At 44.3% G+C, this 15,958-nt stretch overlaps 1 protein-coding gene across 14 annotated transcripts in view; it reads left to right on the top strand.

The window, feature by feature from the left end:
- The window catches only part of LOC149286400 (rap1 GTPase-activating protein 2), a 370,335-nt gene that overhangs the window by 301,601 nt on the left and 52,776 nt on the right, over positions 1-15,958 (top strand). For all 14 annotated transcript variants that reach the window (XR_016277602.1, XR_016277601.1, XM_089494081.1 and 11 more), the window contains 4 exons: positions 3,355-3,438; positions 7,090-7,190; positions 10,120-10,249; positions 12,670-12,825. Coding sequence is in view for 12 of the 14 variants with exons in the window: in XM_089494081.1 (XP_089350207.1) it covers positions 3,355-3,438; positions 7,090-7,190; positions 10,120-10,249; positions 12,670-12,825 (471 nt within the window). In the remaining 2 variants the exon portion in view is untranslated. The remainder of the gene's footprint in view (positions 1-3,354; positions 3,439-7,089; positions 7,191-10,119; positions 10,250-12,669; positions 12,826-15,958) is intronic.

The following is a 15,958-nucleotide window of genomic DNA, read 5'->3' as shown; positions in this document are numbered from 1 at the left end:
GAAAAGTGACCAGTGGGGTTCTGTCCTGGACCCAGTGCTATTCAACATCTTTATCAATGACCTGGATGACAGAAATGGGGGCATACTTATCAAATTTGCAGATGACACCAAACTAGGAGGAGTAGCTAATACCTCAGAGGACAGGATCAAAATTCAAAATGACATGAATAGACTAGAAAGCTGGGCCAAAACTAACAAAATGAAATTCAACACGGAGAAATGCACAGATATAGGATGGGGGACACCTGGATGAATGAAACTACATGTGAAAGTGATCTAGGAGTCCAAGTAGAACACAAGTTGAACATGAGTCAACAGTGCGATGCGGCAGCTAAAAAGGCCAATGTGATTTTAGGCTGCATCAAGTGTCTAGATCAAGGGAAGTAATAGTGCCACTCTATTCTGCTCTGGTCAGCCCCCCCCCCCCCCCCGGAATACTGTGTCCAGTTCTGGGCCCAACAATTCAAAAAGGATATTGAGAAACTGGAGAGTGTCCAAAGGACGGCAACTAAAATGGTGAAGGGTCTGGAAACCATGCCCTATGAGGAACAACTTAGGGAACTGGGGATGTTTATTCTATGATTCTATTAAATCAAGGGTTAGCTTGGATAAGGTTTGAGGCAGAACAACAGGCAATACTTACTACAGATGATGTTTGCTCCTGGAATGCAAGTGGGTGAAGTAGGGTGAGACACATCCGTTCCGAGAGTGTGGGTTGAACGGAAGTCCCCATGAAATCTAAACTAGCACACTGAGGGGAGTTTTCCAGGGGTTTTTAAGGACAAAAACTAGCCTCAGGGCAAAGATGTTGGATTGTAATCTGGTCTGTCAATAAGCGAGGGAAATGGGAAGGGAGTTAAAGTCATTAACCGGCTCATCAGATGAGACATTTCAGACCAGTGATGTCCAAACTCTGGCCCTCCAGGTGTTTTGGACTTCAGCTCCCAGAATCCCAGACTATTGGCCAAGGTGGCTGGGGCTTCTGGGAGATGAAGTCCAAAACCTGGAGGGCCGGAGTTTGGACATCACTGTCTTAGATAATCATTGCCCTATCATTGGAGGTGACAATAGTCCCATTAGCGACGCCCAAACTACCTGTTGAGCTAGCCAACAGTCCTGGGAAAAGAGCGGGATACAAACAAATATAATAATAATAATAATAATAATAATAATAATATTGTTCCCAAGAGGTCCCATGGGGCTGGCCTCATCTGGGTGTAGTGTGTACATGTCCCATCGCTTTGGGGATTGTGGCAGACCTGCAGGGCAGGGTCCATCTGGGGTCATGTGGAATGCCACATACACACCAAAATTCAGAAAAACGCACTATGGCTAACAGAGGTTGCTTGAATTAGCTATGTACTTATACACAAGTAGACTTGTTTTTCATGTTCTACCTAGCCAATTGTTGAACTCAGTTTTAAAAGGAGAAAGAGTAAAAAAGAAAAAGAATGAAGAAGATGGAGGAGCAAGATAGAGATAGAGATAGAGATAGAGATAGAGATAGAGATAGAGATAGAGATAGAGATAGAGATAGAGATAGAAAGAAAAGAAACAGAGGCTGGATGGCCTTCTGTCAAGGATGCTTTGATTGAGATTTCCTGCATGGCAGAATGGGGTTGGACTGGATGGCCCTTGGGGTCTTTTCCAACTCTACGATTCTATGAAACTAAACAAAATAAATAATAGAATAATAGAATCATGGAACTGGAAGAGACCACAAAAGCCATCCACTCCAATCCTCTGCCATGCAGGAATGCACAATTATCTTCACAGGAAAGACATGGTTAGAGAAAAGGCCATCAAAGGGCACCTTGGTATGGAAATAAAACTGAAATGGCAGTGCCCTTTCAGATTCTTTCTGGCTGAGTGAAAGAGGCTGTTTTTATGAGGATAATGTAGTGAGAGTATTATACAAGTATGGATTGGCCTCTTTGGGCAAATCAGATTTTTGTTCTCATGTCCCCCGTAGAAGAGGATGTTGCTAAAATAGCCGAGGACTGCTCAACTGCTATTCACCTCTCCAGTCACTGCCTCAGAAAGTTGCTAGGCAAAGCAGCTACTGAATCAAAGACTCATAGAGTTGGAAGAGACCCAAAAGGGCCTCCCAGTCCAACTCCACTCTGTCATGCAGGAACTCTCAATCAAAGCATACCCAACAGATGGCCATCCAGCCTCTGTTTAAAAACCTCCAAGGAGGGAGACTCCACTACACTCCAAGAAAGGAGTGTGTTCCACTGTCAAACAGTCCTTACTGTCAGGAAGTTCCTCCTAATGTTGAGGTGGAATCTCGTTTGCTGTAGCTTGCATCCATTGTTTGGGTCCTGTTCTCTGGAGCAGCAGAAAACAAGCTTGCTTCCTCCTCAGTATGACATCCCTTGGCAAGAGAGGATCTGGATTGCTGAGGGTAGTGATGAAAGGGGAAAGCAGGAGATGAGAGTGGGTTGGTGGAAGGTCTCCGGGTGAGGAATAAAGGCAGATATTGCAGGGAAAGTAGCAGGTCAAACAATGAAAGCCAGGATCCAGAAAAGTTGGAGTTACAAAAGCTCTGAACTGACCCTTTCAAAAAGCCTTGTTCCACAATGAGTCCCATGCCCTTCCAAACTCATGCCATTGAACTCAATACAGGGCTTTGTTTGTTTGCTTGATTCATAACTCCAAACATTTGGACTCATGGCAGCTCACAACCAGTTACTAAAAAAAGGTACACATAAAAGCAGAACAACTGTGATATTGAAATACGACCAAACCAATGGTAGTACAGGTCGAGTCTCCCACATCTGAAATATTCTAAAATCCAAACTTGTCCACATGGGTGGCCTTTTAAAACCAGATTTAGTCACCCTGGGATAAAGGCTCTTTACTCCGGGGTCAGGCTGGATCCTCTGGACTCATGTTTGGACAGACATTTAGGTATTTTAGCCTGGATATTTAGGCCTGCATAATCTGAACTAGATGAGGCCTTAGTTTCAATGACTGGAAGAAATGACCTGGTGAGGGAGAGATTCAGTGCCAAGCTAGATACTGCATTTATCACATTTGTTTTGCAATTTTTGCGCTTCCCCCAAATGGTGAAAGACATCTGTTTGTCTTAATACTTGATTTTCCTTATCAATATATTAGAAGGCAAACATGATTACTAAGACATGGATCTCTGAGGAAATCCCATTGCGAGAGGGTTAATTACCTTCATTAAAAGTAAAGCACAGCTTTCTGAACATGGACTTTCCAGTCGACCTCTGTATATTTTGCAGCTTGGTAGAAAATCAATACTTCTCCAACTAATTCTTGTGGCTCCATTTGGGGGTAAAATGCTCTCTGAATTAAATAATTCAGTTTCTCTTTCTGTTTCAGGCATCGCAAATGATCGTATCCTATGATGAGCATGAAGTCAACAATACATTCAAATTTGGTGTGATTTACCAAAAGTTTAGACAGGTGAGTAACAATACTACAGTTGGACCCCCCCACTTTTGCGGCTTTGATTATTTGCGGTTTTGATTAGTATGTTCTCTCTAGGAATCTCTAAGTCCTCCAACACAATTCTGCTGGACGTTGACCATAGAGTTGTGCTGGAGAGCCTAGATGTTCCTATAGAAAACACATCTCTAGGCATTTGCAGGTCCTCCAGTATGATTCTGTGAGCAGATTCTGGCAAATGTTGACCATAGAGTTTACACTGGAGGACCTGGAGATTCCTAGAGAGGTGCTCTCATAGGTAAAAAGAATAGTGGGGTTTTCATTTGCATTTTTTCCACATTAATGGGAGTCCTTCACCCCTAAACTCAGCAAATGTGGAGGGACCACTGTATTATATCTGGGGCAATTTTATACTGGGAATAAAATAGAGTAGGAAGTATTGTGATGATACTTGTATTTGTATTTGTTTAGTGCTTTTTAAACAGTTCAGTGTGACCCTGAACTGAGAGTTCTCACTTCAAGTGTGTGTGATAAGTAGATTTCTTCTGCATTTAATGGTTAGCGGCAGTGGCAAGAAGGTGCTTTTCTCTTTTTTAAAAAGGAGGAAAATCCTACCAGTTAAGCCTGGCTAGCCTTGGGTTTGCACAAAGCAATATTTTTGAACCAAGCATATTACTCTTTATGCCAAGAAATCTTGTCAAACATATCAGGTTCAGTTGAAAACATCTTGAAAAAATTGAACTTGTGCCAAAACAAGAGAGGCAGGGCAGTTTCTCCTTTGCATTGGCACACTGGCGCCGAATCACCTCCCTGTTGTTCTGCTCCATAACAAAAGCACTTTCATTGCCAGCTCTGAATGTTGTTGTTCCATAAAAGCTAAACTGCAAAAAAATTCGTAAATGCAATTAGGTATCTGTCACAACCCTTGTTACCAAATGTTGAGCGTTTGCCTGAGATGAATGATATTTTGGTCATAGTGGAAGCTGCTTGTGGTAACAATCAAGTCAATTTTTGTTTTACAGCTTCCAAAGGTTTGTTCATATGACTGTGAATGTAAATCTGCCTTGTAATGAGTCGGCCACTGGCCAAGCTCATTTTTGTCTCTTCTGACAGGCAGCTAGTATCTTTCTCTCTCCTATGCCTACTGATCGAGCCGTTCAGTTGGGGAAAGCTGGTCTAACCATTAGTGCCCACTGATGAAATGTCAGCTGGAGTGTCACCTTCTCTAAGGACAAATCATAGAATCATAGAATCGTAGAGTTAGTAGAAACCCCAAGGGGCATCCAGTCCAGCCCCATTCTGCCATGCAGGAAATCACAATCAAAGCATCCCTGACAAATGGCCAACAAGCCTCTGCTTAAAGACCTCCAAGGAAGGAGACTCCACTACACTCCGAGGAAGGAATGTGTTCCACTGTCGAACAGCCCTTACTGTCAGAAAGTTCCTCCTAATGTTGAGCTGGAATCTCTTTTCCTGGAGCTTGCATCCATTGCTCCTGGTCCTATTCTCTGGAGCAGCAGAAAACAAGCTTGCTCCCTCCTCAATGTGACATCCCTTCAAGTATTTAAACAGGGCTATCATATCACCTCTTAACCGTCTCTTCTCCAGGCTAAACATCCCCAGATCCCTAAGGTGTTCCTCATAGGGCATGGTTACCATTTTAGTCGCCCTCCTTTGGACATGCTCCAGTTTCTCAATGTCCTTTTTGAATTCTGGTGCCCAGAACTGGACACAATATTCCAGGTGGGGCCTGACCAAAGCAGAATAGAATGGCACTATTATTTCCCTTCATCTAGACACATCCCTTCATCTAGCAGCCTAAAATCACATTGGCCTTTTTAGCTGCTGCATCGCACTGTTGACTCATGTTCAACTTGTGGTCTACTTGGTCTCCTAGATCTATTTCACACGTAGTGTCATTCAGCCATCCTATATCTGTGCATTTCATTTTTCCGCCGTAAGTGCAGTACCTTACATTTCTCTGTGTTGAATTTCATTTGGTTAGCTTTGGCACAGACAAATGGTTTACCTCTCCTGGCTTTAATTCTGGATCCAGGATGCCCCCAGATATTATCATACCTAAATTACCACTGATCTAGGTGGGATGCCACCACCCAGATGCATTCCAGGTCAAAGCCTTTTTCAACTGGCCAATTTTTTAAGTTGGAAACTCCCTGACTTTGAACAAGTATTGGCTGATCAAGGCTTCAACCAGGGATGCATTTGGGCAACGACATCCCACCTAGATCAGTAGTGATTTTTAGAAGACTTTATTGAAATATACATATAAAAAGCATATAAACATAAATAAATATAAACATGCAATATAAAATACATTACACATATTACAAATCTTAACCATACTCCATTCATCCTACAGACTACATAAACTTTAAAAGTAGAGACTTCCAAACCTAGAGCACTAGATACATCTTCCGCTATTGCTTTCTCCTCGGTTATATGAATATATTTTTAAAATTTCCCTTCCTGTAGATGTCTCATATATCATTACTAAAAAAATGAAAAGAATTGGAAAATTGATAAATTAATGTTCACCTATATCTTTTACCCACTTATCTAATTCCTGAAACATATAGAATTAATTCAATAAATTATCCTGTTTACCAAAAACACCATACATAAACATACATGGATCTGTTATATAAATTGATGTCCTTAAACCGTATACTGTGAAATCCTTCACAATATAAGTGTGTGTGTGTGTGTGTATCAGTGGTGATTTATCTATGATAACATCTAGGGGCATCCCAGATCCAGAATTGAAGCTGGAAGAGGTAAACTGGCTTATTTGCCCAAGCGATAAGCTCCTAACGATGCCTAATTCAGAACTCAAGAGAGACGGCGAAGCATTAGGAGAATCGTAGAATCATAGAATGAATATAGGAGCATAGACAATGTTAGGTTAAATCTTCCAAGCAACAGGAGACTATCAGTATACCAGCTTGGGGAGGTAAGACAAAAGACATATGGATCAATTCATATAATAGTTGTGGACATTCTTGTAGTTAACTTGGAATGCAGTGAGCAAAGAACACAACATAGAGCAAGCCTGCAGAAGAATTAAGAACAGAATAAAGGATGTGAAGTCAAAGGCTTTCATGGCCAGCATCCATAGTTTTTTTGTGGGGGGGTTTCAGGCTCTGTGGCCATGTTCTAGAAGAGTTTATTCCTGACGTTTCGCCAGCATCTGTGGCTGGCACCTTCAGAGAGAATATGGCGAAACGTCAGGAATAAACTCTTCTAGAACATGGCCACAGAACCCGAAAAACTCACACAAAACTAAGAATAAAGGATACTTGGTGTTGGAGTCACTCTGTTGGGCATCTTGTGAGGATGACCCTTCCCTGGAACCTTGTGGTCTTTCTTCTTCTCTTCTTTGTTTGATGCTTCCTGGTCCCTTGTTCATTCCAGGAAGACAGAGTAATAATTTCTGTATGTATACCTTGTTCTCTCTTTCTGGAGCTGATGCCAATTGGGCCCAGAAGGAAGAGAAGACATGCTCAACATAGGGCGGCAATTGGGAGCACCTAGTCCAATTTGAAAATCCCTGGACTCAGCACTGTACAAGATGAATATTCATCAGACCTACTCTTCGTTTATGGGTGAATTGAATCATTTTTCAAGATTATTATTTGTTTGAATTTACAGACACAGGAAGAAGAGTTGTTTGGGAACAATGAAGAGAGTCCTGCATTCAAAAGCTTCTTGACTTTATTGGGAGATACCGTCACACTCCAGGACTTTCAAGGGTAAATCAGAAAAGCCATTTCTCACATGATTTTTTTCTTATTAGATGGTAAGATGTAATCCCTTAGTGACTTAAATATTAACTATAAAAACCAAACCATGAGATATAATATGGAAAAGAGAAAATCCAAAGGAAAAATGGGATGAGTGGAAAGGGAAGACTCGGGTCCAAAACACACTGCATATTTTATAAGAGATTATACAAAAAACAGAACAATAAAGGATGGCTAAAACCCTGCAAAATTTTTACAATTATAACGTAAACTTTCAAAAGTTTTAAAAGCATTATATATATAGTCCTATACAGTTTAAGTTGTTTGAAATCGATCGGACCATAGTGACCACTGGCAAGTTGGAGGATGGACAATCATAAAATTTGTATTAACAAAATCAATTTTAAAAAAGCCATTTCTCAAAGAAGGGTTCTTGGTTTGGTTGTTTTAAATGACATTTCGTTTTATCTAGTAGTTTCTCCATTAGCCATTGGTCCCAGACTCTTTTTCCACCAGTTATCTAGGGACACAAGTCCTGTCTTCCAAGATTTGGCCACTTCCAAGTCAAGCTGCCTCCAAAAGAAAAGTAATGTGTGTTCTGTGTCTTAAAAATTTATTGCCCTTGGTGTAAATTGAAAGTAACAAAAGAGCTGGTCAGAAGTTGATTTTTTTGTTTTGTAATTAAAGCAATCTGATTGAGCACTTCATGCCAAAAGAAGTTAATTTGGGGGCAGTCGATCCACATATGGTTATATGTCCCTGGAACTGGGTATATAGTGATAGTCTGATAGGAGTCATGTACTATTTGTGGACCAAGGCTGATCGTGATTTCAACAAAGGAGATGACCAGATAGCAGCCCATTCAGATTCAGATATTAATATATTCAATTCATTTTCCCATCTTATTTTGGTGCTACTAGTGCCTTGATATGTGTCAACCAAGATATATTGGTATATACAAGAAACTGAACCCATAGCATTTCCAGAAGGATCACCACATAACATTTCGAAGGGGGTCATAGTTCTCAACATTTCCGCCTTCCGAAGTAAGCTATAGGACAGGGGTTGGCAACCCTCGGCCTGTGGGCCGGATCCGGCCTGGCAAGGCGGCAGGACCGGCCCCAACCCGGTCCTGCCGCCGATTGCTGCCGACACCAGGCGGTACCGCGGCGGCGGGGAGGGCGCCAAGGACCGTTGGCTGGCCCACAGATGGCCTCCATGGCCGAGGAGGTGGTGGAGGAATGTGCAGAGGCAGGCGCAGCGGCAGCAGCGCGCACAATGCGCCGATACCGACGCCACCTGCCTGTGGCTTCCTGTAGCCCTGTGTGTGCCTGCAGGGCTGCGCGCAGGGCTAAATAGGAGGAGTTTCTCCTCCTGGGGCTGGGGTCCTCCTCGTCTTTCCTTCCCGCAGCTGCCAGACAGCCGCGGGGAGAGAAGGAAGGGGGCGGGGGTCCTCCTCCAACAGGGCTCCCCCTTCCAACAGGGCTCGGGCGGCCGCCCTTCCCTTTGGCCGAAGGGAAGAGCCGAAGGGAAGGGCCTGGGACGAGTGCCCAAGCCCTTCCCTTCGGCCTCCCTCCCCTTCGGCCGAAAGGGCCACTTGGAGCCCTATCAGCCAGAGGGAACAGCCGAAGGGAAGGGCCTGGGATGGGTGCCCAAGCCCTTCCCTTCGGCCTCCCTCCCCTTCAGCCGAAAGGGCCCCTTGGAGCCCATTCGGCCGAAGGGAAGAGCCGAAAGGAAGGCCCTGGGACGGGTGCCCAAGCCCTTCCGTTCAGCCTCCCTGCCCCTCAGCCAAAAGGGCCCTTTGGAGCCCGCTCGGCTGGAGGAAGGGACCGAGGAGGAGAGGGTGGGCACACACCTCCTCCTCCCCGTGGGGCTTCGGCAGCCCTGAGGTGTCCTTCGGAGGACACCTCAGGCCTGGCAAAGCCCCGAGGAAAGGAGCAGTGGTCGCCGGCCTCCTCCTCCTTCCCACGGGGCTTTGGCAGACCTGAGGTGTCCTTCGGAGGACACCTCAGGCCTTGGGAAGCCCCAAGGAAAGGAGCAGGGGCCGCCGGCCTCGTCCTCCTCCTCCCCACGGGGCTTCGGCAGACCTGAGGTGTCCTTCGGAGGACACCTCAGGCCTGGCAAAGCCCCGAGGAAAGGAGCCTGTTGCTCCTGCCCCTCACGGGCCCTTACTGGTCCCCATCTGTGTCTGAGAGGCAGCTGGGAGCCAAGGAAGGGCAGGAGGAGCAGGCGCGCGCCTGTCACCCCCTCTCTCAATCCCCCCCCCCACTTCTAGCTGTCTCTCAGACAGCTGGAGGTCGGGAAAGAGAGCAGAGAAAGCCCCGCCCCCCCGGAGGGTGGAAGCTCCGTCCCCAGCATGTGGCCCCGCCCCCGGAGGGTGGAAGCTCCCGGCTTCAGCCCCCCAGTTGTCTGAGGGACAGCAACCCAGCTCCCGGCTCAAAAAGTTTGCCTACCCCTGCTATAGGAGAATGTTTTAATTTGATTGATTTGATACCATGAAATTAACAGTGGTATCAAATTGATATCAAATCTTTAGTCAACTTGGGTTTACCATTTGTAAAAAGATCTTTAATTTAGTAAATTCCTCTTTCTTCCCAACCTTTACATTGCAAGATTTTATCTAGGTGGAAAAAGTTTGAATGGTGTAAGAATGGACTTATAGGTGGCAATATATTTCCATTTATGCCAAATCTCAATGGTGGTTTTGAACCATGGATTGCTTAAATCTCTAATCTCCTTTCCTGAAAGTTTTCCTAGGAATTATAGTTTATTGTGGTAAATTGGATGACTCCATAAAAACAAAAACAGTAGTAGTTCTGATTAGGGATCTCTAGTCTCTCCTCCGCTTCACCCCAAGCAACGTGGACAGAATTGCACCAACTTTTGGTTGTTACTGTACCTGGTGTCAAGGGCTCACTTTGTTCTTGTTTTGTTCTAGTTTTCGAGGAGGTCTGGATGTCACCCATGGCCAGACAGGCACAGAGTCTGTGTACACGGTGTTCAGGGACAGAGAGATTATGTTTCATGTCTCCACCAAGCTTCCGTTCACGGAGGGAGATGCACAGCAGGTAACCGAGAGCTGACCTTGCATTCTGAATAGAATATCGAGTGGGAAAGAGAACTCCAGGCAGAACAGATGGTGCTTCTTGCATGCAGGGATTGGACATCGTGTGTCAGTGGTGACCAAATTGGTGTGAATTTCTTTCCAGTGGGGTGCCCTGCCTGTGATAAAATGACCTCCATAGGGATGTTTGCACATCCAAACTTCACCTTCAGTGCCCTCTCAGAATAATTCTCAGAGAGAAGTGACCAGTAGGGTTCCACTGGGCTCTGTCTTGGGCACAGTGCTATTCAACATCTTTATCAGTGACTTGGATGACAGAAATGGGGGCATAGTTATCAAATTTGCAGATGACACCAAATTAGGAGGAGTAGCTAATACCCCAGAGGACAGGATCAAAACTCAAAATGACCTGAATAGACTAGAAAGCTGGGCCAAAGCTAAGAAAATGAAATTCAACATGGAGAAATGTAAGGTACTGCATTAAGGGCGGAAAAATGAAATGCACAGATATAGGATGGGGGACACCTGGATGAATGAAAGTACATGTGAAAGGGATCTGGGAGTCCAAGTAGACCACAAATTGAACATGAGTCAACAGTGTGATGCAGCAGCTAACAAGGCCAATGCGATTTTAGGCTGCATCAATAGAAGTATAGTGTCTAGATCAAGAGAAGTAATAGTGTCACTCTATTCTGCTCTGGTCAGGCCCCACCTGGAATATTGTGTCCAGTTCTGGGCCCCACAGTTGAAAAAGGATGTTGAGAAACTAGAGCCAAGTGTCCAAAGTAGGGCAACTAAAATGGTGAAGGGTCTGGAAATCATGCCTTGTGAGGAATGACTTAGGGAGCTGGGGATGTTTAGTCTGGAGAAGAGAAGGTTAAGAGGTGATATGATAGACCTGTTTAAATATTTGGAGGGATGTTATATTGAGGAGGGAGAAAGCTTGTTTTCTGCTGCTCCAGAGAATAGGATCCGGAACAATGGATGCAAACTGCAGGAAAAGATATTCCACCTCAACATTAGGAGGAACTTCCTGACAGTAAGGGCTGTTCAACAGTGGAACACACTTCTTCCTCGGAGTGTAGTGGAGTCTCCTTCCTTAGAGGTCTTTAAACAGAGGCTGGATGGCCATCTGTCGCGGATGCTTTGATTGAGATTTCCTGCATGGCAGAATGAGGTTGGACTGGATGGCCCTTGGGGTATCTTCCAACTCTAGTAGGATTCTATGATTGGACTACAATTGTGGAGACCAGGATTCAATCCCCAGCTTGGCCATAAAATCCCCTAGGTGACTTTGGGCAAGTCACATGCTCTCAGCCTCAGAGGAAGGCAATGGCAAACCTCCTCTGAACATATAATGCCAAGAAAACCCCATGATAGGATCACCTTGGTGGTCACCATGAGTCAGAAACAACTTGAAGACATGGATTTGGTGAGAATTGGGGCTAAATACCATAAAGGCACCAGATCCCATCTGATCTGGGAAGCTAAGCAGGGTCAGGTCTGGTTAGTACTCGGATAGGAGTCATTAAATACCAGGTACTGTAAGCTTTATTTCAGAGGAAGGAACTGCAAAACCTTGCCTGAGTATAGCTTGCCATAAAATTTGTGGGGTCACCATTAGTCGACATGTGACTTGAAGACATGTACATGCACATACATGCATTGCCAGAGGGGGGAGCAACTGTATTTATTTGAATACCAAGGACGTTCCTGGGAGCAAACGCTTTTAGTGCAAATTCCTCCCCTTGAAAATGTAAGCAATCACCCTATTCTCCCTCTGAGTTTTCACCCCCAAGTGTGACTTGTACTATACTTGCTAGTTTCAGTACCTGATACCCAAGTGGCAACATTAAAAAAATGGCAATAAATACACTTGTCCCTTCACATTCACTGGGGTTAGGGGTACATGAAATGTGAATGTGAAAAAAGTGCAAATAACAAAAACACTATGTTTTTACCCGAGAGAACACCTCTCTAGGAATCTCTAGGTCCTATAGTACAAATTGGTGGTCAACATCTGCCAGACATTGACCATAGAGTTGCATTGAAGGGGCTACTAATGCATAGAGAAGTGTTCTCTTTAGGAATCTCTAGGTCCTTCAGTGCAACTTTTGGTTAAAGTTGACCATAGAATTGCGCTGGAGGACCTAGATATTCCTAGAGATAACATATTAATGAAATCCGTGAATAATCAATTCTGCAAAAGCCAAAGCTGCAAATGTGGACAGATGAGTATACTTCATAAATATTTTTACAACATCAAATGGAAAACAGCAAATGTTCCTAACTATTTTTTCTGACTGATGTGTGTACTGCTGATGAGAGTTTATGGGGAAGTACCATGGAAGATGAGTTCTCTACAAAGTTATAAAGGATACTGAATTATTGTTTTCCCTCCCTATTTTACCCCCATCTTTTCAGCTTCAGAGGAAGAGACACATTGGCAACGATATTGTGGCGATTATATTTCAAGAGGAAAACACTCCCTTTGTTCCTGACATGATTGCCTCCAACTTTCTACATGCCTACATTGTGATCCAGGCTGAAAACCTTGAAACAGATAATACATCCTACAAAGTAAGAAGAGAGGGAGCTGTGTGTATGTGTGTGAGTTTGTGTGTACATCTGTTTTAGATCTGACGAGTAGCTGTTTCAGGAACTGTGCAAAAGGTACCTGTTTGGCCAGAGATAAAGAGTTCCTGCTGCTAACCTTTTCAAAAAGTATTTTACCAGTCAGGCAGCTGGTACGCTCTCTGTCCTGTTGCACATGCAAAGAGAGAAATTGTGAGCCTCTCTGTGTATTTGCCGCACATTTCATTAAGCACCTGAGTGGGTGTATCTTCTATCTGTCCTTGGAGCCATTAAACCAGAAACTGCAAAGCAGATGGCCAATGGGACTTTGACACCCTGGTGTTATTGTGACTTTGCCCATGTTAATATTTGCAGTCAATATCAGATCAAATTGATTGTTCCATTTTTTATTTATTTTTTACTAGCAGTACCCAGCCACACATTGCTGTGGCTCAGTCTGGTTAAATAGAAAAGAAAGAAAAGAGAAAGTGCACATTTCCCCAATGTCTCCCTATGGGCAAGCAAAGTCTCCCAATAGGCAAGCATTCCCCAATGACTCCCTACAGGCAAGCATTCCCCAATGTCTAGCCTACGGGCAAGCATTCCCCAATGACTCCCTATGGGCAAGCGTTCTCCAACGTCTCCCTACGGGCAAGCATTCCCCAATGACTCCGTATGGGCAAGCATTCCCCAATGACTCCCTATGGGCAAGCATTCCCCAATGACTCCCTACGGGCAAGCATTCTCCAACGTCTCCCTATGGGCAAGCATTCCCCAGTGTCTCTCTATGGGCAAGTATTCCCCAATGTCTCCCTATGGACAAGCATTCCCCAATGTCTCCCTATGGACAAGCATTCCCCAATGTCTCCCAATGAGCAAGCATTCACCAATGTCTCCCTATGGGCAAGCATTACCCAATGTCTCCCTATGGGCAAGCATTTCTCAATGTCTCCCAATGAGCAAGCAATCACCAATGTCTCCCTATGGGCAAGCATTCCTTAATGTCTCCCAATGGGCAAGCATTCCTGGAAACATTGAAAGGGAATCATAAAATTGAAAATTTGGAAATCGTAAATGGATCGTAAATCGGAAACATTGAAATTGTAGCGTAAAATATTTAGTATACCATTTATTGCTTTTACGTCCAACAGATGGCGCTGTTTTTCAAAAAAGCATATTTTTACCTGTCATAGGTGTTACAGACTGCCAAAATAAAGCTACTTCGGGTCTCTTTGGAGATATGCTGTTTAAATGATGCATGCATCCTAAGAGTCCGGAGATCGCGCCAAAGCCACACTCCATTCCTAAGCACTGGAGTGCAGCTTTGGTGCAGCTTCCGGATTCTTAAGATGCATGCATCATTTAAACAGTATACCTCCAAAGAGACCCGAAGCAGCTTTATTTTGGCAGTCTGTAACAGGCCTAGGTATCTAAAAACGTGCATGCAGTTGAATGGAACATTGCATCAACATTTCAAAGCAATCGGTGAAGATCTTTCAGAAATTTAAGATTTTGAACAAACCAACATTTACATTTTTATTTATATAGATTTTTTTTGGCTGTGGTTATTAAATCCTGCAGCTTAAGGTGGCATCTGTGTGGCACAGTTGTTCCTTGGGGGGTTCATAATGCACACCACACTGCCTCCTTTTGAAAGTAAGAGCTGTCAAAGCTCTTCTTTGCCCTGCTGGAAGCTCTGCCCAGAATATTTGGGGTCCCCTGGAAGCTCATGGCAATGAGTGTGGTGGGCACTCTCCTCGTGACTCCCTAGTTCTCCTCATACTGGATTAAACTATGCAATGTTGTCTCCTTCACAAGCTTGGTAACAACTCCCAGGATTTCCCAGTTGGTGTGACAGCATGACCACAAGCCATAGGAGTCATAGGCCTTGTCTACATGGGTGATTTACCCTGTGTTCCGCATAGGCTGACTGTATACTTCTTACGTGATGCAGGGCCAAAACCCCGAATTGGGTCCGAACTGTCTTCACGATGCTTGCACACAATTTGGGTGGAGCAAACCAACAGAAGTAAAAGCAGGGAACTATACCTAGTGACTGGAAGGGACGTCCTAGTTTTAGTACTATGGAGTGTTAGCACCTGGGGTGGGATTGCATTTCAGGAGATAATATAGTACAGTTGAACCTCGCCTTACGCAGGGGATCCGTCCCCCCCCCCCGCATAAATCGAATTCTGCCTATGCTTCAGCCCCATTCAAGTGAATGGGGCTCGTGCACACAGCGGTGCGGTGGTGCTTGTGCGCCTGCGCCAAGGATGCGCAGCCCATTCATTCAAATGGGATGCGCCACCCCTTGCACCTCATGCCTCCCACACGGTTTGAACACATACGCTCAAAGCCGCGTATAACACAGGCGCACTGTACACTCTTCCCTCCATATCCATGGATTCCTTAACCATCATTCACAGCTTGAAAATATTTTTAAATATATTCCAAAAGGTATACCTTGATTTTTGCCATTTTTTTAATAAGGGACACCATTTTACTACACTATTGTATTTAATAGGATTTGACCATCCCTGGACCTTGTCAGGGATGATGGGAGTTGTAGCTCTTCACCTCTGGCTCGAACTCACCACCTTGTTACGCACCAGCGCTGACCAGTTTTGGTCAGTGGTTAAAGCTTTGCTCTAAAGCAGCAGAGTTACAGAGAATAGGCTGAAGACCCTGACAAACTCTCCAAGCCTTCTCACTCTTGCTTCCACAGAAGTCTTCACACTTCTTCAGGATCCAGATGGCTCTTGTATCTTCACTCAAGACACCAGACAACTCAGTAGTCTTATATAAAAGATCTACTTTATTCTACTATATACAGCTCCAAAACTATCCAATACAACTCCTCACTACTACCCACAAAATACATTGGGATTCATAGCAATTATTATAGCCCTTGGAAAACACCACCCACTCTTGTCAGTTTCCACCCAGTGGGCGTGTACAACCATTTTCATTGGTTCTCTTGGTTCATCCCATAATTAATGATTTCATCATTTCACCTTGTCCACTTAACAATTCTCAGGTGTGTTCAATTATCCACTTTGCATTTCTGTCCTTGGCATTTGGGACTTGCTAATTACATTACCATTTACACCTGTGTGGCTCCTAATTGCTTTTTGCTGAG

The sequence above is a fragment of the Sceloporus occidentalis genome, unplaced genomic scaffold, assembly GCF_023333645.1.
Source record: "Sceloporus occidentalis isolate IW3139 unplaced genomic scaffold, rSceOcc1.0.p SCAF_69, whole genome shotgun sequence".
Lineage (NCBI taxonomy): Eukaryota > Metazoa > Chordata > Lepidosauria > Squamata > Phrynosomatidae > Sceloporus > Sceloporus occidentalis.
The sequence above is the reverse complement of the archived record's forward strand: the minus strand, read 5'-3'. Positions and strand labels throughout refer to the sequence as shown.